Source organism: Chinchilla lanigera, unplaced genomic scaffold, assembly GCF_000276665.1.
Source record: "Chinchilla lanigera isolate Chin_1 unplaced genomic scaffold, ChiLan1.0 scaffold00073, whole genome shotgun sequence".
NCBI lineage: Eukaryota > Metazoa > Chordata > Mammalia > Rodentia > Chinchillidae > Chinchilla > Chinchilla lanigera.
The window spans coordinates 8,454,152-8,479,228 of NW_004955474.1; the positions used below are offsets into that span (position 1 = coordinate 8,454,152).

The window sequence follows — 25,077 nt, forward strand, 5'->3', positions numbered from 1 at the left end:
AGTTCCTCTAGGATAAGGAAGGAGAGTGGTGTGACTTTGCTGAGCTTATCTACCAGTGTTCCTTTGGGGATAGTCTGTACAGCAGGCTTTTATGGAGTAACTGGGCAGCAGATGCCCTTCCCAGGATGCTCATCATTTGGGAAATTTTGAAGGCCTTTAGGAAAGGTTGATGACAAGGACCCTACAGGAAAATTATCGCTGTACTGCAGAGATTCTGGGAAGACTGAAAGAGCTCGAGTAACCTCAGGTTACAGAGTGCATGAACACATTTAATGACACTTGGTGCTGCCTAGGTGGAAGCTAGTGCCAGACAAACGGGGAGGCTGCTGGGGAGGAACTGCAGAGAGCCCCTTCTTTGTTGTGAGCCAGACTTCAGAGGTGAGGACAGAAAACACAGCAAGTTCGCTGTCCTGTTTTGAGGATGATGTGCAGCACAAGAACTCGGTATAAAGATTTATGTGTTTCTGTCCTATAATCCCCGCACTAGAGAGGATGAGGCAGGAGGATTCCGAGTTGGAGGTCAGCCTGGATTATAGAGGAAGATCCTGTCTCTAAAAATGAAAAAGATTTAGGCACTTCAAAACACTACCATTGCCGGGGGTATAGCTCAGCAGCACAAGCGCCTGCCAGGCAAGTGCAAGGTTCTGAGTTTGATTTCCGGTACAAAAAAAAAAACCACAACAAAACACTGCTATTGTTTTTCAGCATCTGATACTATAAAGCAAAACATCTTTTTTTGATAATTAGGCCCCTTTTTTCCTATAGCATAAACAAATTGTGGAAGGTAATAAGGAACCATTAATTAGAAGTAAAAGTAAGGATAGTTAGCTAATTAACAAGGGATCAAGAATTTTAAAAAATGGTCCTTAATTTATTGACTTCATACTAAAAACTGGCAGATCCCTGCATTTTGTTAATGTTTTTGCAAGAGGCTCCATCGTAAAATGTAACTGTAAAGTTATTTTTTAAATGTAAAATATAGAACACAAAGTGAATTTTTAGCAGTCCCCAGGAAATTTTTTAAATAAATTACCCAAAATTTATAAATCCCCCAACTTGTATTTTGTGGAAAGTAATAACCTTGTAAATACATTTCAAGTATGAAAGGTACAGCATTACACTAATTGCTCTTTGCAAGTCCAGAATTCTTGGTTTATAACAAAACCGTAAAGTTAAAAGAAAAAAGTAAAAGCATCAGTGCCATCTGTTGTAGAAATCCAGCCTCATGTTAAACATTGAACAAGTTGCAGAAAAACGTGTCTGGAAGCAACATATAATTGAAAAGAAACTTCTTAGTTTTTCCTATCTTAGATTATTATCATCTTTAGTATTTTCTCTTCCCAAATCAAAATTCACACCCTGTATAATGTTCGTCTCGAGTCAGCCATTTTGTGCACTTGCCAGTTGTGTGTTGCCAAAATCATCATCAGCTTCATGTGTTCTTTTCAGACTGCTTGAAATTGATGCACAAACCCGGTATTAGGATTAGTGCAAGAGCTTCTTTCTTGGGCATAAGCAAATGCAGCTCTGTGCTTCTTTTCAAAAGCTTTCATAATGTATGCAATACCAAAGGCAGCACTTCTGGAGATGCCTGAATTCCCATGGATGAGAAGTTTTCCACCGGTTTGTAAGCGCTGATAGTAAATTCCACTGTCCTCTCGATCAGTTGCTCACTGCAGCAGAGCTGTCTTGCAGTCTGATGTGCTGGCCAGGGACAGCAGCTTCCCTCAGAAGATGTGAATAAGGGTTCATGGGTGCCAGCACACACGCTTCCAATGATCTTGTAACTCATTTAAATCTGTGGGCACCACTCATGTATTTATTTTATTGGCCATTTGTACTTCTTTTTCTTAGAAGTGTCTGTTCATTTGAGTTGCCTATTGTTTTGATTAAGCTTTGTTTTGGTTTATCTAACTTGTTTGAGTTCTTTATTCTAGATACTAGTCTTCTGTCTGAGTAGTAGCGGGCAATTTTTTTTCATATCCTATAGGTTGTCTAGTCACTTGGTTCTTTTCTTGCTGTGCAGAAGCTTTTTAATTTGCTGTAATCCCATTTATTGATTCTTGGTATTATATCTCATGCAACTGGGTTTTTGTTCAAAAAGTCCTTGCTCGCCTTACACCTTGCTTCAAGTGTTTTACCTATTTTATTTTTCAGCTGGTTGTTTCTTTTAACATGTAGATCTTGGAACCATTTTGATTTTAGTTTAGAACATGGTTAGAGATAGGGGTCTAGGTTCAATCTTCTGCATGTGGAGAGCTAGTTTTCCCAGCATCATTTGTTATAGAGGCCATCTTTCCTTCAGCATGCTTTTGGCCGCTTTGTCAAAGATCAGATTTTGGAATGTGCTTGGAGTTTCTGCATCCTCTGGTCTGTTTCATTGATCTACATGTCTGCTTTTGTGCCATGATGCTTTTATCACTGTAGTTTTATAATATCATCTGAAGTTTAAATTGTGATGCTGACTGCTTTGATCTTATTGCCCAGTGCTGAGTGTCTTAATTTATATGAATCATTTATTTCAGACGAAAGGTGATAGTCCACTACATAGCATAAAGTGGCTAAGAGTGATCTTGGATGAAGGACATGCCATACGAAATCCAAATGCTCAGCAGACCAAAGCTGTACTTGATTTAGAAGCAGAGAGAAGATGGGTACTGACAGGTAGGTTATCTTAGCATTAAACTTTTGTTACCTTTAACACTTTTAAAATTATTTTTAAAATCTGACATAAATATTGCACGTATTTATGAGGTACCATGCGATGTTTCAATAAGTATACTTGTGTAATCTTCAACTCAGAGTAAGCATGTTTATTGCCAGAGCCAATTTTTCTTAGTGAGGAAAACCCAATCTTCTTGGTTTTTTGAAATGTTCAGTGTAACATCATTGTCTGTAGTCATCCTGCTGTGTAATGGCACCCTAGAACATATTTCTCCTAATTAACTGTACCTGAGTACCAACTGACTGACTGACTGATTATCTAATCTTTCCTTATCCTCTCTTCCCAGCCTGTAGTAGCCACCATTCTTCTATAGGACCAACTTTTTTATATTGCATACTGCTTTCCATAGCTCTTGATGGCTATATTTATATTCCCCATCACTGGTATATAAATATTCTCCTGTCCCCATGTCCTGCCAGCATTTATAGTTTGTCTTTTTAATGATAGCTATTCTAACTGGAATGAGGTGATACCTTTTTGTGGTTTTGATGTACATGTTCGTGATCATTAGTAATACTGAGTATTTTCTATTTAGTATCTGTTGCTCATTTATGTGTCTTCTTTTGAGAAATAGCTATGTAAGTCTATTTTCCATTTTTAAATCAGATTATTCACTGTTTTTGTTTCTTGCTATTGAGTTGTGTTTCTTATATATTCTGGATATTAATACCCTTGTCAGATACTGGTATATAGTTTGCAGAAATTTCTCCTGTTCTGTAGGTTGTCTCATCACTCTGTTGGTTGTTTTCTTTCTTATGTGAAACTTTGTAGCTTGATGTATCCCCATTTGTCTACTTTTGCTTTTATTATCTGTGCTTTAGGGGTTTGATCCAAAAAGCTATTGGTCATTCTAGTGTCCTAAAGCATTTCACTTAGTTTTCTTATACTAGTTTTATTACTTTCAGGTCATTTTTTGTAAATGGTCCATTTTTTTAAATGGTGAGAGACAGAGGTCTAGATTTGTTCTTGTGTATAGGCATATCCATATTTTCTGCACTTTTTTTTTTTGAAAAGATTGTCTTTTACCTCATGCATGTTTTTAGCATCTTTGTTGAAGATCATTTGGCTGTGGGTATGTGGGTTTACTTATATTCTCTCTAAACTGTTTCATTACTGTCATGTGTTAATTACTTAGTAGATTTGTAATGTCTATTAAAGTGAGTTAGTATAATGCTTCCTGCTTTGTTGTCTTTGCTCAACATTGCTTTGACCATATAGGGTCTTTTTTGCTTCTATAAGAATTTGAAGATTTTTTTCCTAGTTTTGTAAAGAATGTCATTGGTATTTTAATAAAGATTGTGTCGAATCTATAGATCATTTTATATGGTATGGACATTTTCACAATGCTTCTTTTTCAAATGGTACTTGTGTGTGAAAGTAAAAGACTTTGTTTTGAGGAGAAAGCTGCAGAGCACCATGTTCCACAGTGGAGGCATCCCTACTATGTTCCAAAATGGCGGTGGCCATACCGTGTTCCAGAATTTGGTACCAGAGAAGTGATGGGGTCGTTGCTGTGACTATACTGGACCGTGGTTCAAGAGCATTTAGGTATGGTTATGGGAAGAGTTTGGAGATGTCGCCTGAAAGAGTAGAGCTGGAACACCTTAGGCTGTTATGTATGGGAGATTCCCATCAGAGCTTCAAAGGCCAGAAGACTGATATAAATGCTACCGGTAAAGACCAGGTTTTTGCTGCAAAGAAGGACTACATCGGGTGCTGGACTCCAGATGATGTGTGTTATGGCTTGGCAGAAAGTTTGTCTGCATTTTGCTCATGTCCAGAGACTCTGCTTGAGGTTAAGTGTAGCAGACTAATTAATTTGGCAGAAGAAATTTCAAGGCAGTTGAACGTTGAGGTGGTGGCGTGGCTATTGTTGCAGGCTTTTAGCCAGTCCTGTGTTGAGAATCAAGAGCACAGAGCCCAGCAGAATAATTTAAAATGTTGAGTTTGGCCAGCAAGGAAACTCCAGTAAAGCTGTGGAGTATAAAGGTAGAGCCGAGGATTTCTCAATTGCTGAAAAGGAACAAGAGACTAGAAAAGATGGCCTGAGGGCATCACATGAAGCAGCATAATGAACTGTTTCCTCAGAATTGGATTCAGAGTGCCCAGTGATCCAGGCATTTGCCCCCTAAACCAAGAGAGAGAAGTAACCAAGACAGGATGCTTTTCACTTTTTTGTGCTCTCTTCAGTTCCTTTGATTAGTGTTTCATAGTTCTCATTGTAGAGATCTTTCACTTTTGTTTCAGTTTATTCCTAGGTTGTGTTGTGTTTGTGGTAGGTATTCTAAACGAGATGGCTTTCTTGATGTCTTTTTCAGAGAGTGAGAGAATTTGCTCTTGGCTTATAGAAATGCAACTAATTTTTGGATTTTTTTTTATCCTAAACTTTGAAGAATTTGTAATTTTTATAGGGGTGCTGGGTTTTCTAAATGTAAAATGTCATCTGTAAACTGATAATTTGACTTCCTCTTTCCCAGTTAGAGTGTACTTTATTTTTTTCTGTTTCCTGACTACTCTAGCTAGGACCTCTGCTACTTTGCATAAAAACGGTGAAAATGAGTGTCTTATATTAAACTTTTAAGAAATTAATTTTTTTAGGGCCGGGGATATAGCTCAGTGGCACAGTGCCTGCCTGGCAAGTACAAGTTCAATACCCTATACCAAAAAAAAAAAAAATTAAGTATCATTAATTTGGCAGTGTGACTTCATAAACGTAAAGTGAATATATCTATCCCAAAATTATTCATAAAACATTTAATGTGATGTTTTGACTTGTTCCTCATAATCACTCAATCTCTCCTGATATGACAACCTTTGGGTTATAGTTAGTTTATGAAGCAATCACTGTACTTTATTCTTCAACTTCAGGAAAGAGTAGACACTAATCCATTAATGAGACTTTTGATTTTTTCTTTTTTTGTTACCCAGTTTGGAACCTGTTTGCTGCTCATGACAGCTTTATTAGAATGTGGGCAGGAAAGCATAAACAAATTAGTTGCATTTTCTTTCTTGGTACTGCTGTTTACTTAACAGCTAAGAAAGCAGTGTACTTGGTAAAGAGAAAGTTGAGTTTACTGGATTTGTGGTCTTTTTCTTAGTGTGGCAACTGGGAACTAAAAGGGCAAAACTATTTGATTGACAAAATCTGTATATGATTGACAAAGGATTATAGGCACAGCTTATAGTGGTGTGGCTGGTGTAGTATCCATTTTCAACTCTGTCTCTGATTAAGAAAGGTATATAGTCCTATTAAATGCTGTGTTTGAAAGAGTTAGAACTGGAGTTAGGGGTCTGGCTCAGATGTAGAGCGTTTTCCTAGCAAGTGTGAGTGAGTCCCCAGGTCTGATCTCCAGCACCCCCCCCCCCACGAACAAAATCAAAGTTTTAACAGTTTCTTGTTCATTTTTAGGTACTCCTATCCAGAATTCCTTAAAGGACTTGTGGTCTCTTCTTTCCTTTTTAAAACTCAAACCATTTCTTGATAGAGAATGGTGGCACAGAACAATACAGCGTCCTGTTACAATGGGAGATGAAGCAGGACTTAGGTAAGTGATTTTTTTTCTTTAAAGAGAAAAAGCACTAAAAACAATGATACAAAATTTCAAACCAACGTAATAGGAGAGAAACAATGGTTAGTACATTTTTTTTTTCAATGAACTAATAGAAATTAGAAGTATAGATATCTTAACTATCTATTTACTTTTCCTTTCCTGTTCTTTGCTCCTTTCCCCACCCCAGTTTCTCTTTTCTTTTGAACAATCTCTTCTCATTTCCCAGTATCTGTTGTACATTTTGGCTCTTACTTACTCTTTCAGCTTTTTACATCAGGGAGACAATATGATGTTTACACAGGTGAGACTGATTTATTTCACTTATGAGTATGGTCTCAAGTTGCATCCATTTACCTATAAAAGTCTCAACTTTATCCTTCTTTATAGTTGAGAGGTACTCTATTTTATAAAAATACATCGTTTTTATCTATTCCTCAGTGGATGGGCACTTGGGTTGTTTCCAGGGTGTAGCTATTACAAATTGTGCTGCTGTAAACATGGGTGCACATATATTGCTGTGGTAAGATATTTTCAATTCTTCTGGAAGAATACCCAAATGGGAAGTAGCTGGATTGAATGGGACCTCTAATCCTAGTTTATTGAGGAATCTCCACACTGATTAACACAGTGGTTGTACCAGTCTACACTCCTACCAACAGTGGAGAAGAGTTCCTTTTCCCTAACAGCCCCTCCAGCATTTGTTATTGGTTGATTTCTTAATGGCAGCCGTTCTTTCTGGAGTGAGATGGAATCTCAGTGTTGTTTTAATTTGCATCTCTCAAATGACCAGTGATGTTGAACATTTTTTCGTATGTTTATTTGCCGTATGTATTTTTTCATCTGAGAAGTGTGTATTCATGTCAGATGCCCATTTTTTATTGGGTCTTTAAATTTGGATGGGGGGGGGTCCTGATTTTTTCAATTCTTTATTTGTTCTAGATGGAAGTCCTTTGTCTGAGGGACTGTGGGCTAAAATTTTTTCCCACTCTGTGGGTTTTCTTTTTTCACTCCACTGGTGATTTCTTTTGATGTGCAAAAGCCTTTTAATAAGATGAGATCCCAGCTGTTGATTCTTTGCAGTACTTCACATGCAGTTTGGGTTTTGTTCACAAACTTTGGCTACTCCCATGTCTTCAAGATTTCTACCTGTTTTCTCTTCCAGTAGATTTAGTGTTTGTGTTTTAATATTTAGATCTTTGATCCGTTTTGACTTTAGTGTGTGGTGACAGGCATGGGTCTAGTTTTCCCAGCACCATTAATTAAAGAGGCTGTCTAGGTAGGTAATTTCATGACAGCTGGTTTATTAGCTCAATTAGAGTAGTTACTCTTCTGTTATTGTTTTTACTTAATTCTTGATTTTAGTCTCTAAAAAGTGAGCATGTTTCAGATACTTTGATTCTCAGAGCAGGAAACTTGTGGAGACAAAGATTTCCAATGACAGTGATACCTTGAATCACAAACTTAATTTGTTCCACGAATTGGGAAAAGTTTGCCATATTTGTGTTTGTGGGGGAAAGATGGCTGCAGTTGTGTTTGTCAGACGATGCAGAATTCACAGACAGAAATAAAATTTTGCCAAATGCTTCTGTTTACGAACCAGATAGTTCACAAGCAAAAGGGTTGGTGAACCGAGGTACCACTGAATCAGTAACCTCCCTTTCGTATTTTATATAGTCAAATTGAAAGGAAAGGCATAGTTTCATGGTCTTTGCTTACTTCTGTTATCCCTAAAGCTATCATTAACAGATTTAGCAGTGACAGGAAAAACTGTCCTTTGAAGATGGGGATTTAATGCATATTAGATAAGCTCTTATATATCCTTATGTGGCAGTGATTAAATGATATACAGTGATCTCAAAAGTTTATCTAAATTTCATATGGTTTTTTCTTGTGGACAGAGTTGAGAACTTGAATGAAAACTCAATTTGGTGGTAGACATGTGCTCTGCTTGGGTGGTTCTAGATTTTTGTCTAGATCAGTGGTTTTTAAACTGAGGATTTGGGCTGGGGATATAGCTCAGCAGCACAATACCTGCTTGGTGAGTGTGAGGTTGTGAGTTCGATTCCCAGTACCAAAAAAATTAAAAGCAAAAATAAATAAACTGAGGATTTGAGATTTATTAGTGGGTTATAAAATCATTATAAAGGCTGTAGTCATTAAAACAAAAAAGAAGTAGTACAGATAAGAAAATTTCAATGTGTCATGCATACTTTTGTGAAATGTGTTTGTGTATTTTTACTTTATGGAGTAAAATGTGTTTCATACTGTCAGTTACAGTGATAAAACTTTCAAAAGCCACTGTTCTATTTGGCAAAACTATATACATGATTACTTTGAACTATTTAAGCTCCAAGTTAAGAAACTGTATTTCACATTAGGGAAAACGTGAAAAGAACGTTTTCTTAAGGAAATTAAGGAACTAACATGCCCCCTTTTTTTCTGATGTTGAGGATGAACTGTAAAGACTATGGTACTGAGAAGGCATTTCGTACACTTATGAATTCTCATGTTTTTATCTGGGGGCCATTTAACTGCTTTTTAAAAATTTGATTTTCATGTAATGTGTTTCATTTTCATATTATAGAAGACTGGATTTTTTAAATTACGAAGAGGAAAGGTTTATTTTGGCTCACATAGGTAGGGTCTTTTTCATGTTTGTATTCTTAGAACATTTAGTAAAATGCTTGGCACGTCACTGGTGCTTGGTTAGAATTTGAGTGTTGACTGTCAGGTGATGTAGTTGACAAGACAACAGAGAAATTAAAGGTTAGTAACTAGAGTAAAAATGGAGAGAAGAGTATAAGAAAAATAAAGAATATATAAGAAGGTTAAACAATAATAGGTATGGAGTTGAAGGGAAATGGCAATGCACTTGCTACAACAACTTTTTTTGTTTTGTTTTTTTTTCCTGGTTCCGGGAATTGAACTCACAACCTCGGGCTTGCCAGGCAGGCACTGTGCTGCTGAGCTAAATCCCCAGCCCTACTATAACAATTTTTTGTTTGTAGAATATTCCTAATTATCAGATTGGATAAAGACCCACACAATAAATTAAAATGTACTTTTTGTTTCCTGTTTGATCAGCTTACAAAAAATACAAAGTTACATAATTATTTGCTTTATTTTTGATCAGGCGCTTACAGTCCCTAATTAAAAATATCACACTTAGACGAACAAAGACAAGCAAAATTAAAGGAAGGCCTGTTTTGGAGTTACCAGAACGTAAAGTATTCATTCAGCACATAACACTTTCAGATGAAGAGAGAAAGATTTATCAGTCTGTGAAAAATGAAGGCAAAGCTACTATTGGAAGGTAAGGAGAAAAAAAAAAAAAAACAGTGTTACAGATCATTATTTCTTTATTTCTCACTAGCTGAATTGCATTGTTTTAGACATATTATTAGCAATAAAAACATCAAATATATTGAAAAAAATGTTTAACATTAATAATTGAAGTAAATGAAATAATGGTATAATTCACCAGGTAAGTAAATAATCCCTTAAGTCTAGAAAAAATAAAAAGTTTTCATAAAATACTCTAAAATTGTTAGAAGACATTGTTTGATTCTGTTTCTGACGTCGTGTCATGGGGGTAGGTAAGTAACATTTTGAAGAGTATATTACGTGTGTGTGTGTGTAAGAAAAACCTTCACATCTTTGAGGGGAATGTGTGTGACTCAAATAAGATAAAAATAAGGTAAAAATAAGATAAATAAGATAAAAAGCTGGTATAGATTTAGTCAACAGAAAGTATGAAGAAAGTAAAGATTAAAGTGTAGAATCACAAGAAAGAAGGAATAGTTGGTAAGTAGTGTCACATAAGCAGAGAGCCTCAGAGAGGGCTGTTTGATTTTGTGATTCAAGAGTTGCTGATCTGAACTCCAAATGAGGGCTGTAGCCAGATTGTCAGAGTGGACTGTGGAGAAGTGGAGACTGTAAAGATGGATCATATTGCCACTGTTTAGCTTTAGAAAGAAGAAAGTGAGATCATTAGCTAGAATTGATACTTGATTGCTAAATCAGTGTTTTAATAGTTTCATCTGAGTAACCCTGTCTTTAAGAGGAAGAATGTGGAGAGTTTACCGGTATAATAAAGCTAATTGGTGAAAGAAAATGAAGCCCAGTATGGAAGGAAATAGTATTAAAAGGGTACAGTCAGTGAGTTGAGGGGAGGTTATCTATAGAGTAGAAAGTCAGGGAATATAAACTGGATTTGCAGCCACCTTACAAGATGAGTTTTAGAGTGGCAAAATTTTCCTTGTAGTGTTGGATACACGTAGGGCAACTAGTCAGCATAACTGTCCAACAAAGTGTGAGAATCTGAGAATAGGACTTGACTGAAGAAAGGGGTTAGTGATTGGTAGAACGTGAGTAATGTTATCTAAGCAAAAGCACATTTGATGTGAATGTCCATTGGGACCAGAATGAGTAGGAGACAAGTAAAGGCAGAATAGGTCTGCAAAAATAGAGGAATCTTCAGAACATGGGAACTTCAGTGAGGCAAGTACGAAGGAGATTTGGAAGGAACTCAAGAGGTTAGGAAAGAAAGATTTTCCAAGGCGGAGATTATAGAGTGCCTGATCTTAACAGTGGTAATTGAATTTTTTTATGTTCTTTTAACCAAAATTTATTAAATGCCTACTGTGTACCTGACACACACACACATTGAGATACATTAAAATGAGACAAACAAAAATCCCTGTTATCAAGGAATTTATATTTTAATGGAAAGAAACAGACATTTGAAAAACATTTAGGTATGTGCAGAAAAAGAGAAATAGGGAGTAAAGGAGTGCTGCAGCTATTTTAATAGGATATTCAGGGAAGACCTCTCCTTGAGGTGATATGAACAGAGATCTAAAGGAGGTTGAGGTTGAGGGGTATTTTAGACAGAAGGAATAGCAAGTGAAAAAACTCGAGTTTAGAACATTTGTGGTAAGCTTGATGGTAAAAGACTTAAGTGTAGCTGGATCATATGAGTCAGTAGTAGAGAGTTGTCAGGTTGTATGGATGAGGATTGTATAGGCATTGTGACATAGTTCAGGAACTTAAACGTCTACTATTCATGAGTAAAAATATTGAAGAGGTTTGAGCCAGGAAAGTGACACAATCTGATTTACATTTCAAAAGGATCAGTCTGTCTCTACTCAAGTTTGGATTGTTGAAGAAGGCCCTGAATAGGGAAACCAGTGCCAGTAATCACAGTAATAGATGATAATTTTTTTTTTTTTTTAACCACTGCAGTTATAATGAAAAGGATGAGAAATAGTTATATTTGTTACATTTTGAAAATAGAACCAATAGAACAAGTTGATTGATATGATATTGAGTGTGAGAGAGAATCTTAACTCCAAGGTGTTTCACCTATATGACTAGAAGAATGCATTTGTCACCTATATGACTAGAAGAATGCATTTGCAGAGTCAGGGTTTTAGGAGGAGCAGAGTTTTTTTAGATACGATCAGAAACTCAGGTTTGGACACAGCAGTTATGAGATGTGTCCAAATGGCAATGCCAGATAGTTGAATATGAGAGTAGTGTTCTGCTACTGTCATCTTTGACAGTCACCTGTGTATAGATGGTAATTGAAACCGAGAGACTGAATGTGGTCACCTGTGGGAGTGAATAAAATTATTTTTTTTTTTTTTTTTTTGGTTTTTCTCCGGTACCGGGAACCGAACTCACGACCTTGCGCTTGCCAGGCAGGCGCTTTTGCCGCTGAGCTAAATCCCCAGCCCCAAGTGAATAAAATTAGAGAAGAGTTCTGACAAAGAAGATACCAGGGGCTGGTGAAGTAGGAACAAACTTCTGTTCTTTTTTTTTGGTTTTTTCTCCGGTACTGGGAACCGAACTCACGACCTTGCACTTGCCAGGCAGGCGCTTTGCCACTGAGCTAAATCCCCAGCCCCCCAAACTTCTGTTCTAATACCTGGTTTGTAGTAGGTTCTCTGAAGAGATCTCTTACACTACAATGCTGAGAATCGGATGATGCAGCCACTCCAGGGAGTGGTTGTTACAGTGTTGACCGAGGTTATTCTATTTGAAACAGTGTTCTTAGAGAAGAAATACTATTCTAGAGCTTATAACTTTAACATTTATATTGTTGCCCATTCCTTACATTCTTGAGTGTTCAGGAATATTGTCATAAAAACAGTACTACTGATAATAGTAGCACATTTACATATTGCACTGTCTTGGTTACTTTTCTCTCAAAATTAAGGAAGGAAAGGTTTATTTCGCTTACAGTTTGCGGAGGTTTCAGTCCATACTTGGCAGATTACAAGGCAGACTGGCACATGGCAGAGAGCTACAGCTCATGGCAGCAGAACACAGCAAAGCAACAAGCACAAAAGCCAGGAATGGCCTCAAGCACCCTTTCTCTCTCCCTTACATATGCAAACTATCCACCCCAGGGTGGTGTAGCTCTCACACCCATAATCAATCAAACTCTAAAAGCCTGCCCCATGGCCGCATGAGGCTTTGGGGGACACCCAGATACAAACCATCACAAGCACTTAAAATAGTCCAGGCACTGTTCTGAATGCTTTAAATGAATTAGCTTTTTAAAAATACAAGAGCCCTATGAGGTATTTACTTTAACTGTATAACTGTTAGAGCTGAGGAAGCTCAAGGCCCACTGGGTTAAGCAGCATTTCTGAAGCTGCATTTAAATTGGCAGAAGTAAAGTTAGAATTCACAAGTCCAGCTCTTGACCATTAGATTTTATTTCTTCTGTCAGCTTAATACTTAAATATCAAATTGCCCAGATATATAATTGGATCACCTATTCTTTCCTTCAGAATCTGTATTATCATTGTACCACTGTATTTTGTGTTGAATATTTCTGTGGAGAAGCTAGATTTTTGATTTTGTTTATTTCTGTAAAGTCCAGCAGTTCAACCAGAACCTTTCTTGTTGACATTTCCTGGAACTTGTCTTTGGATTTGAGCCTTTTTTTCCTTCCCTTTCCTGGAAACCTTAAACTATTGCTTTTTGTTCGATTTTATTTCTGTTAGATGGCTTTTATCTGTTCTTGCTGGGTATCATCTTACTTCTAATCCTTTCTAGCTTCTAATTTTGTTTTTTTTTCAGTCCTGTTTCCCTCATGCTTTTCTGCGTTTTTATTGATGACTAGCATTTGAAATTCTGATTTTGTTGTGGGTAGCCCCTCTAGTAGTTATGGTTCACTCTTCTTTTTCACACTCAAGCTTTGTGAGTTTGTATTTCATCTCTATATTGACTTGTGCTGTATCTTTTCAAAGCTGTTTGTTTTTGCCTTAAGCTATTTTTTTTAGTAGAAATTGTTTTATTGAGTGATGGTAAATCATAGGAATAATCTTGAATATAATTTTATTTGTTCAGTGCCAGCATCTTTCTGGTGTTTTCTTTCACATTCTTCCTTGTTCTATGCTAATTATTATTCAGTGTTTGAATATCTTGAATTCTTTTTGGATTAACTATTTGATTGTTGAGTTATATGATGCTCATAGCATGTCCCAGAGCAGCAGAAAAATCCACTTACATTTGAGTTTCTGTAAATTTTATTCGTGCTCATGTGACAGAAATCAGAAGCATTATGGTTGTTTTCAGTGTAGATGCTGTGCCTGTAACCTTTTTTCTGAAAACACAGTGCATCTGTGTGTTTCTTCGTTCTCTATTTTTTGGTGTAAAATTGTCCAAGGAAACTCAAGTAATCAGATAGATGCGTTGTTTCCATTTTTGCACATAAGAGCTGTTGATTTTTCCTTTAGGGTATGTTACGTATTTTGAAGAACTGTGGTCTGGCAGCTGTTTGAGATCTAGTTATCACTATCAAGCTTTTCCGTCAGACGTTTACTACCATTTATACTGGTTACTTATATATTGTACGTTATTAATAAATCTCTTAGGAGTTTGTTATAAATCTCTTCCTTAGGAGTTTGCTTTTCTGTTTTTCAGAGAAATTTGATTATCAGAGAAATCATGTAGAAGATTTCATAATATTCGATACTTTTATCTCTAGGTATTATATTTTTTCAGACTAGTGAAAGTGGTTTTAATTTATATTTTTCCTGCATGATTGTTATTTGACAACATTTTTTCCCTTTGTACTTATTGGGTATTCATTTATATTCTTTTGTAAAATGTCTTGTCAGGTTTTTTTGTCCACAGTTTAATTCTGCCATTTTCTTTTCTATTGAGTTGTAATAATACTTTATATATTTTTAAATACTAGTGTTTCATCACATAGCAAATATTTCCTCCTATTATGCTGCTTGTTACTTCACTTTTTAAAGGTGTCTTTTTAAAATTGTGTCTTTTTTTTATCAGTATATGCTTGTAATAACACAATGACCACCTTACTCCTGGAAGTTGGTACATGTACATAACATATCTTCTTTTTTTAAAATCCCTTTTGCATCTCCTCCCTCTTCACTCATTTCATCTCTTGTGAAAGATCTATCTTACTATTTCCTATTACCTGTCTTTGGTTTTGCTCTTTATTTATTTTGGTTTCCCACAGAAGAGAAACCATGTGGTATTTATGCTTCTGCATCTTGATTGATTTCACTTACCATTATGGTCTCAAAGTACCTCCATTTTCTTACCAATGACTTAAGTTTATCCTTCTTTTTGGTAGAGTAGTACTCCATAGTGTATAAAGACCACATTTTCTTTATTTATTCATCTGTTGATGGACATGTAGGGCATTTCCAAGATTGTGAATTGTGCTGCTATAATCATGGATATGCTTGTATCACTGTAATATGATGTTTTTAACTCTTTGGGAAGATATTTAGAATGGCAATACTTGGGTCAAATGGAATGTCTTGTAAATTTTTTGAGGAATCTCCACACTGATTTTCTTAATGGTTGTACTAGTTTACATTTCCACCAACGATGCAGAAGGGTTCCTTTTCGCCATAGGCTCTCTACAATTTCTTATTACCTGATTTCTTGATGATAACCATTCTTTTTGGAGTAGCATGGAATCTCAGTGTTGTTTTAATTTTCATTTCTCTAATGATCAGAAATTCTAAACATTTTTTCCATGTATTTGTTGACCATTTCTGCTTCTTCTGAGAAGCTACTATATTTATTTCAGTTGCCCATTTTGTGACTGGATCTTTTTTAGGGGTGTCTAATTTATAGAGTTCTTCATATATTCTAGATACTAGTCCCCTGTCTGAGAAATAGCTGGCAAAATTTTTTTTCTTATTCTTTAGGTTGTCTATTCACTCCGTTGGGTGTTATCTTTGCTGGGCAGAGCTTTCTAATTTGATATGATCCCATTTGTTGATTCACGGTATTCTTATGCAATTGGGGTTTTGTTTACAAAGTCCTCGCCTATGCCTGTGTCCTTAAGAATTTTACCTATTTTATCTTACAGCAGATTGTTTCTGTTTTAATATTTAGACCTTTGATTTGTTTTGATTTTACTTTAATACAAGGTGAGAGATTGGACCTAGATTCCATCTTCTGCATATAAATAGCCAGTTTACCCAGAACCATTTATTAAAGACCTTGTTTCTATTCCATGTAAGTTTTTGGTCCTTTTTCAAAGGTTAGGTATATATCTAGGAATTGATCCATTTTGCATTTTCCATCTAATTAGAGTACAAGTTTTTAAAGTAGGTATAGATGGTCTTCTGGATTTCTGCAGGGTCTGTTACGATTTCACTCTTTCATTTCTAATTGTGTGGATTTGAGTCTTTTTCCTTTTTTTGATAAGGTTGGCTAAAGGTTTGTTGATTTTATTTAATATTTTAAAGTACCAACTGTTCAATTCATTGATTCTTTATATTTTTATAGTCTGCAATGCATTAATTTCTGCTCTGATCTTTTTAATTTCCTCCCTCTTAGGAGCTTTTGGCTTAACCTGCTCTTTTTTTCTAGAAGTTTGAGGTTCACCATTAAGTTGTTTATTTGTCCATTTCTTCAAAAGTTTGGTTCAGTTTTACATTTCATTATTTTTTGTCTGGTTGATCTATTTATGACACTGGGGTATTGATATCCCCCAATACAGTTGTATTAAGCTGGGATTACAGTGGTATGCCAACATGCTCGGTGTTAATTGGAGTTCTATATGCCTCACTTACCTGTATATTAAATTCTTTTTTTTTCAACCAGGGAAGTTTTCTGCTATGATACCTTGGAACAGCTTTTTTTAAATATCATTTGTGCTGTCTCATGCTTTTTCATTGACTCCAGTCAAATTTAAGTTATTCTTTGCATCATCTGGCAGTTGCTGTATTGATTTCTCATGGTCCTTTGCTATTTTTAAGAAGTCCTTCTTTTCATGATCACTAACCACAAGTCTGCCTTCTATATCTGAGGTCCTCTCCTCACATTGGCTTGATTTGCTGCAAATACTTTGAATGGAATTTTTATTCTCCTGGATATCTGCTTGAATCTGCCTCATGGATTCCATTTTTTTTCAGGCTTGTCTCTGGTAGACAATGCATAGAGACAGAGTCCCGATCCATGTTAATTTATCCCAGCAAGCCAGCCATAGCTTTTTGGCGGGATAGTAGATAGTCTCAGCAAGCATGCACCTTCTGGAGATATGCAGCCATCATCCCACTCTCTGTGGGTCTGAGCCCAGCTGGGAGCCTCTAGATGGAGCCGGCAGCAGTTCGAGTTCTTAGGTCAATCACCCCTCTCCAAAATGGTTTCTGGCCAGTTGCTCTCTCATGTGGGATGACTGAGCCCCCCCATACTCACCACCAACTAGCACAGTCCTTCATGCCCACTGCTCCCTTTCAGTGCTGTATCTCTCTGTGGTGGCCTCTGGAGTCAGTAGTGTTCACTGTGTGTCTGCACGTTTGATCCACTCCTCTCACGCAGTGTGTCCCATCTCAGGGAGAAGATGCTGCCAGCTAACTGCTTTTTCATTGAAGTTTCTCTCTTCATTCTCTCAGTGGGCATCATTTTGAGCCTCAGATCTTTCCTGGGTGTGGGGGATGCACTTCCCTCCTTGTCTTCTCCATGTTGCTATATTTTAGTGTCTAGACATGACTCTTGGAGAGCCTCTTTCTCTGCTGCTTACCACTCCTCCATCTTGCCAGAATCTTCTTAGCTAGCTTTTTAATAGTGTCTTTTGTAAGTTTCCTGATGGCTTCGTATATTATATCCATTATCTGTTCAGTTATATCTTCCGTGAGCCTATCACCAACCTTACTGATCTGTTTTTTAATCTCCTCTGTTATCATCTTCCTTGTGGCTTTCAGTTTTATTTTTCCCTCCAGGCCTAGAGGATACCCTTTAGGGATTTTGCAGTTTGAGGAGGTATTTTGTTGCAGTGTTGTCTTATGTTTCTATTGTTTTTTTGTTTGATTGATTTTGTTTTCTAGTTAGTTTTATGGGTACTTATAGTCTTGATCAAGACTTTGTAGGTAGTATGGAGATTTGTCAATCTGCTTTTCAGTGATGCACTCTGGATGTGGCTAATGATAACCCTTTGACTGTGTCTCCACATCAGATTTCCTGTTAATTTGGAAGGGGATGATGCAGTGTTAATTACAGTGTTAATTATTAGCTCAGTTCCCAGTTTTTCAAGAATGGACTGCAGTATTGTTAATATCAGGAAGGTAGTCAGATACTGGCATGTGAACAAAACCTATAGCAACAATTATGGGACCCTGGCAATGTTAAGTAAATCAGCAGCAGTAATATTGTCCAAGACAAACTGGATGTTAATGTACCACAAGTACCAGTAATGTACCACTTTTATTAACCTTAGAAAATGAATCCATAATTATAGTATAATTATAATTACAGTATAAACATTAAGACAAAATGTTGATACACAGGAAGTATCTAACTGCAACAACCATACCTTCAGTAATGATGAAAAAATTGCAACAATAACAACATAGTTAACTATTTAAATAGTAATAAAACTTAATTGTAATACTGTTAATAGGATATTCATAGTGAAGCTTCTAGAGCTTTCAATGATATAAACAGCCTGCTGCAGCTGTTGGTCTGCCATCAGTGATATAGAGGGTTGTGATTGGCAGCATGCAAGAAGAATTTTTAAATTTCATGGGTGATGAGAAGGAGGAAAAAAGCGTGACACAGTGGGTTCTATAAAGGGTAGACTGATAGTTATAGAATTAAAGGTAACAAAAAACTAAATGAGAAACGGATAAAAAAGAGAAAAAAAATAAGTAAAAACAGAAAAGATTAAATGGAAATAAAGGAAAAAGATTAAAAGAAGAAGAAAGGAATGGGCAAATGGACTGACAGGCACGACTGGAGGAAGCAAGATGGCACAGACTGGGGGCACCAGGAGGATAATCTGTTACTGCAGCAGGGATGTTGGAAATTGCTATTATGGACAAGGCCACCTAGAGGAGCCTCACCAAATCTGTGTGACTCACAATTTGCTGTTCACAATGGTTGCTGTCGAAAGATGGAAATCTATTTCCCTCACAAAGCCAGTGCTGAGGAGATGACCAAGTACCACAACGGTGACTACATTAAGACCTTGCGCTCCATCCAGCCAGGTAACGTGTCTGAGTACAGCAAGCAGATGCAGAGATTCAGTGTTCATGAGGACTGTTCAGTATTTGATGGCCTGTTTTGAGTTCTGTCAGTTGTCTGTTCGTGGCTGTACAGGAAGGGCTGTGAAACTTAATAAGCAGAAGAGGGGCATTGCTGTGAATTATGCCGGGGGCCTGTACCATGCAAGGAAGTTTAAAGCATCCGGCTTCTGTTACATCAGTTAAATCATCTTGGCCATCCTGGAACTGCTAAAGTATCACCAGAGAGTACTGTATATTGACATTGATATTCACCATGGTGATGGCATGGAAGAGGCTTTCTGTACCACAGACTGGCTCATGACTGTGTCCTTTCACAAATATGGAGTGTACTTCCCAGAAACTGGGGACCTATGGGGTACTGGGCCTGACAAAGGCAAATACTATGCTGTTAACTACCCACTCCAAGATGGGATTGATGGGAAGTCCTTTGAGGCCATTTTCAAGCCAGTCATGTCCAAAGTAAAGGAGCTATTCCACCCTAGAGCAGTAGTCTCACAGTGTGGCTCAGACTCCCTCTCTGGGGATTGACTGGGTTGCTTTAATCTGACCATCAAATGGCATGCCAAGTGTGTGAATTTGTCAGAAGCTTCAGTCTGGCTATGCTGATGCTGGGAGGAGGTGATTATACGATTTTTCATGTTGAACGTAGGAAACAGCTGTGGCTTTAATACAGAGGTCCCTAATGAACTTCATCCAGTGGCTACTTTGAATACTTTGGACCAGATTTCAAGTTGCATATCAGTTCTTCCAGTATGACTAACAGAACACTAATGAGTAGCTGGAGAAGATCAAACAGCGGCTCTTTGAGAACATGCCCCATGCACCTGCGGTCCAAATGCCGGCAATTCCTAAGGATGCCATCCCTGAGGAGAGTGGCGGTTAAGATGAAGACTCTGACAAACACATCTCAGCCTGTTCCTCTGGCAAATTGCCTGTGAGGAAGAGTTTTCTGACTTGGATGAGGAGGGAAAAAGTGGATCGAACTCTTCAAACTTCAGGAAAGCCAAGAGAGTCAAAATAGAAGATGAGAAAGAGAAAGACTCAGAAAAGAAGAAATTGATCTCAGAAGAGGAGGAAACCAAGGAAGGGAAGCCAGAAGCCAAAGGGGTCAAAAGGAGGTCAAGTGGGCCTAAGTAGACCTCTCCAGCTCAGGCTTTCTGCCACGTTCCCTACCTTTCTTCCTCTGATCCCTTGGATTTTATATTTTCTATTTCTCTGTATATTGATAAAAATGTATCAGATATAAATGTCCTTAGGGACCAGGTAGGATCCAGGGCTCTTGAGTGCAGGGAAGCTATGCTGAGGGAACTCCTTTAGCAGCTGTCTTGCTCCCTGTCCTACCCCAAGTCTTAGTTTTAAACCATACAGGGAGAAGATCTGGATGGAAGTGCAGCCGTAAGATGAAATACTGACAGGCTTCTAAGCTGTGGAAAGGTGCTCCTGTTAAGTGTTATAGAAAGGGTGGCTGTGTCTTCAGGGGCCCCCTGTTCTTCAGGCTCCTTCGGTAACATCAGCCATTTTTAAGTTTGGTTTCATTTTCATGCCTTCCCGCTGGCCCTAAGTGAGCTAAGAAACTCACATTGCCCTCTGTATTCCTCCCGGTTCTACAAGTGGAGGTTTTTATTCTAGCTTTCTTTTTTTTAAGGTCCTGTTTTCTTTTTTACACGACTGTGTAATAAAATGATGTATTTTTTTTCTTTTAAAAATTAAAAAAAACTAACAAAACAATAATAAAGACAAAATCAAAACAACACAAAAGCAACAAAAATGATACATGACCTCAAAACAAAACGATGGGAATTAACAATGGTTGCCACATAAAATGACAAATTTCTATTCAAAAAAAAAAAAGGAAAAAAAAAAGGACGAAGAAAAATTCCTCAAACCCCAGTAAACCAGTGAAGAAAGAGGGCAAAGGGAAAAAAGACAAAAGAAGAAGTAAAGGGAGAAGCAGGAAGAAAACCAAAAAACTTCTGTATTTTGAATGAATCCTTCCAGGATGTGCAGTTTTGTAGTTTAACAAGTGTTGATTTTCTTCGCATAGCCTTATGGCCTGTGGGTTTGTGAGGTGTCCACCTATTCCAGTGGCCCCACTGTTTACCCCAGGCTGTGGCAGTGTCCTTGTTCACCGTGGTAGATAGGGAAGGCAGTCGGATCTCAGATCTGTGCTGGATGTAGGCAGCAGGGCAAGAGTTCAAGTGTTTAATGCTGGTATTTTCAGACCAGCCGTGTCTGAGCGCACCTCAAGCCAGGCCTGACTTCCCAGTGAAGGTGGTGGGACGTTCCCCTTCCTGTGCCCTTCCTGGCACTTTCCAGAAAGGTGATCTCTTTCTGGCCTGCTCCCTGTCTGTGGCTGTCTCACCCAGTAAATACGGAAAGGTAAAACTGGGAGCCCTGAGTTGAAGTTGTTTAGTTGTTCTGAGTCCTACATTGAAATGATCCCTTCCCAGAATGGCCTTAGTTAAGTACGCTGTGGAGGAATTGCTCAGGCTGTTACCTGTCGTGTAGAGGGTGTCCTTTCACAGCAAAACCCCATGCTGCTTTTGCAGTTCACAACAGTCTCTACCCTAAGATCCTTAATTATTTATGCAAAAACCTTTTTTTCTTACAAGATAGCATTTATAGTTTCTCGGGATTAGGACCTGGTGTTTTAGGGGGGTGGTGCATTTTGCAAACTGCTACGGATAGCAAAAGAATACTGGAAAGTATAAATGTAACGTGGTATATGAGCATAGTCTCCCAGCCTACTAAGAAACATGGTAGAATTAGGTAAAAGGCACTTATGGTCTAATCCCCTTTCTACCACTGCAAGTATGTGTGAATTTGGACAAAAACTACTTATCAGGCCAGACCCTCAATTTCATCATGCCTATATTAGACAGCAGTGATTTCAAAGGTTGATTTGACGTTGAATGGGCATATATGGAGGACTCCAGTGTTGTGCCTGGCATGTGGTAGTCCATAATAAAAATTAGTTTTCTTTAGTGACCTTTTGATAGCACAGAAGGAATTCTTGCTGAGGACTCAAGAAAACTTGGTTTTAGTCCTTGTAGGTCCATTAGCTTGTATCCTTTTGAGCAAATCATACCTTATTTCCTTTCATGAATTACACAAGGAGTAAACCCAAAGTGTTTATCCCAAAATCCTCGTGGAAAGAACACAAAAGGAGGATCCAGATTCTAGACTTTAACTCTTCACAGAGTAGAAAGTCTGTGATGTTGCTCATGTATAGATGCGTGGGTTTTGCATTTCATCCCATTGTATGTTACTGCCTGATCTCACATGAAATGCTTTTTGCGTTCCTTTTCAAAAACAAGTGGCAGCCCAGGAATGGAGCTCCAAGGTGGCTTAAAAGAGCTTTGGGAACGCCCTTGGGTGGCTCCAGGTGTGTGCACATCCTAGTTGGAGAGGTTTAGGCCCAGAGGCTTGAGGGTCCTACACTCTTAAAATTGTTTGCCTTTGATTCTTTTTATCAGTTCATGTTTGGGATACGTAATTACGTCCATCTGAGGGAATGGGTACATGTACTTACTTGATTCTTTTTATTCCCCTTCCCCTCCTTACTCCCTCCTTTCTGCCTCTTTAGATCCCCTTTTCCCGTCATCATTGTCATCACATTTGGGGTCTATAAAGATCGCATTCATTGAGGGTAGTTGGTACATAATGCATCTTAGATTGTTTGATTCTCCTCGCAGGTATTTTAATGAAGGAACTGTCCTTGCACACTACGCCGATGTCCTGGGTCTTCTGCTTAGATTGCGGCAGATTTGTTGTCATACTCACCTTCTTACAAATGCAGTGGCATCCAGTGGTCCTTCAGGTAAAGAAATAGGATTGTTTCATACTGTTACATTTGTTACAGATATTTAAATCGGAATGAGAAGTTTTTGTAGGGCCTAAATTTAATATGTGATTTTGTTCTGTGAAATGGACATTAATGGTAAATACGCACAAACATTTTTTTTACCAGTGAAATACAATTCTGAGTTCTTTTCAGGATTTTCAGTGATACGTACACTTACATGAAAGTTTCACTTTGGATCTGCCTTTTCTTCTGTGCTAGTGTGGGCAGGCCATATTATGATGTTTCTTTATAAATTACATGAGTTGGCTATTGTCCTTTAAATTTTTCTTAAAATTTCAAATTTAAGCTATGTTATGAGAAAAAGATGCAAAACTACCTACATGGTATTGGCAAGCAGAACATTTCCTTATGTGAAGTAGATTAACTTGTCTAGTCACACTGCAAAGCTTGCTCTGAAATTAATTTTCCAGCCTTTTCTCTAGGAAGTGATACACCTGAGGAACTGAGAGAGATGTTAATAAAGAAGATGAAGTTGATTCTGAGCTCTGGTTCAGATGAAGAATGTGCAATTTGCCTGGATTCTTTGACAGTTCCTGTGATAACGCATTGTGCACATGTATTTTGTAAACCTTGTATTTGCCAAGTCATTCAGAATGAGCAGGTTAGTGTTTTGCTCAGTATAGGTTCAGTGTGTGGTAGAAGCACCTTCCTTTAATGTAAGTGAAAACTGAAGTCTGAGTATTAAAGACTTACATTTAATAATACCCTTTAATGGTTAATTATTCCAGTAATTTAATAGGTGATATGTTTGAAGTTCTTGTAACACAGAAAGGCATATTGTCAGTAATCTTAATTGTTTGGTTGTTTCTGCCCAACAAATACAGTAATGTGAGACACAAAGGTCATTAAAGTTTTATAATAGCCATGTTTTTACAGAGTAAGAAGAAATATGAAATTAATTTTTATCATACATTTTAATTTAGGCCAGTATATCTAAAATAAAAGTATTAATATAATATGTTGCACTTTCTAAATTATTTTTAAAATAAGTCTCCAGAATCTAGTAGTACTGTATGCTTGGCTTGGCCATACCTCAGAGACTTGACACATGGCTCTTCGCTATTATATTGGATAAAGTAGGTATGGATTCTTTTATGTGGTAAAATATTTTGAGGTTTAAGCAGTCTTCAGCTAGTGCAAAAGCTTTTTCTTACCATTTTAAATTGATACATGTAGAAAAATACACAAATTATAATTGTATAGTTTACTGAATTATCATAATGGGAACATGTTCATGTAAACTATTATCCAAGTCTCCTTTTGTACTCTCTTAATCATTAACTCGCTTCCCTCCCATTAAGTACTCCACTGTACTAATTTCTTGCGTAGTTTTAGTTTCAGTATCTTTTTTTATTGTGGTGTTTGGTATCTAGTTACTTAAGATGTTATCTCATTTTAATATTAGGTACAACAGATATTGCTTTGAATGAACCTCACAAGGTTTAGCATATCAGATAGTTTTATAAGCTATAATACGCTTTATAAACTCTTAGCTTAACAAACCATTCAGAAGGATATTTTTTTCTGAAGAACAGTTCCACATAGTATGCTGTATTGCTTTTATTCTGAGTAAGTATGGCTCATACTTTGTTTTTTCTAATATAGCCACATGCTAAATGCCCTTTATGCAGAAATGATATTCATGGAGACCATTTACTAGAATGTCCTCCAGAAGAATTGGCATGTGATAGTGAGAAAAAGTCTAATGTGGAATGGACATCCAGTTCAAAGGTAAAGTACATTTGAAAACATTTAAATATTTGCTTTATATTTATATAAGAAAATATATACCATGTAACGAAATAGTAATTCCCCTTCTAATCTCGTCATTTGAACATAATTTTGGTGGCTACTGGCTAGAAAGGGATTCAGATTACTATAGTATTCTTTCAGTGTTTGTATATTTTTTTTCTTTTTTTTAGTCTTTCACCTTTACTTTCTAGTTAAGGAAAATAGCAGGACCTTTCTCTTAAAAATCTTGGGATTTGATCAGTGCAGGTTAGGTGGATGTATGGAGATATCATTATAAACCACATTATTATGTATAACTACTACATGTTAATTTGATACATTTAAAAAATAACAGATTTTTCACTTATTTTTTCAGTTGAAAAATAGAATCTAATGGGTATCTTAATTTTTTTCAGATTAATGCTCTAATGCATGCTTTGATTGACTTACGAAAGAAGAATCCCAACATAAAGAGTTTAGTTGTTTCTCAGTTTACAGCGTTCCTGTCTTTAATAGAAACACCACTTAAGTGAGTTCAAAAGTGATTTTTACTCTGAGTAAAAGGGTTTTATATATGTGCATTGTTTTTTATACTGAAAAAAAAACTGTTTTACCAGTTTTAGTCATTTCATCCATCTAAAATGATTTTCAGAATCAGAGAATATTTCCTAAGCA

General features: G+C 37.0%; 1 protein-coding gene and 1 pseudogene across 6 annotated transcripts in view; both read left to right on the forward strand.

Annotated features, from left to right (window-relative positions):
- Positions 1–25,077, forward strand: part of Hltf (helicase-like transcription factor) — a 77,027-nt gene that overhangs the window by 42,240 nt on the left and 9,710 nt on the right. For 4 of the 6 annotated variants that reach the window (XM_013502747.1, XM_005401415.2, XM_005401420.2 and 1 more), the window contains 7 exons: positions 2,526–2,664; positions 6,135–6,270; positions 9,410–9,589; positions 22,502–22,626; positions 23,082–23,272; positions 24,277–24,402; positions 24,819–24,931. In XM_013502747.1, the coding sequence (XP_013358201.1) occupies positions 2,526–2,664; positions 6,135–6,270; positions 9,410–9,589; positions 22,502–22,626; positions 23,082–23,272; positions 24,277–24,402; positions 24,819–24,931 (1,010 nt within the window). The remainder of the gene's footprint in view (positions 1–2,525; positions 2,665–6,134; positions 6,271–9,409; positions 9,590–22,501; positions 22,627–23,081; positions 23,273–24,276; positions 24,403–24,818; positions 24,932–25,077) is intronic. The other 2 variants (XM_005401417.2, XM_005401421.2) reach the window with 1 other exon arrangement.
- LOC102013284 lies at positions 17,966–20,451 on the forward strand (annotated as a pseudogene).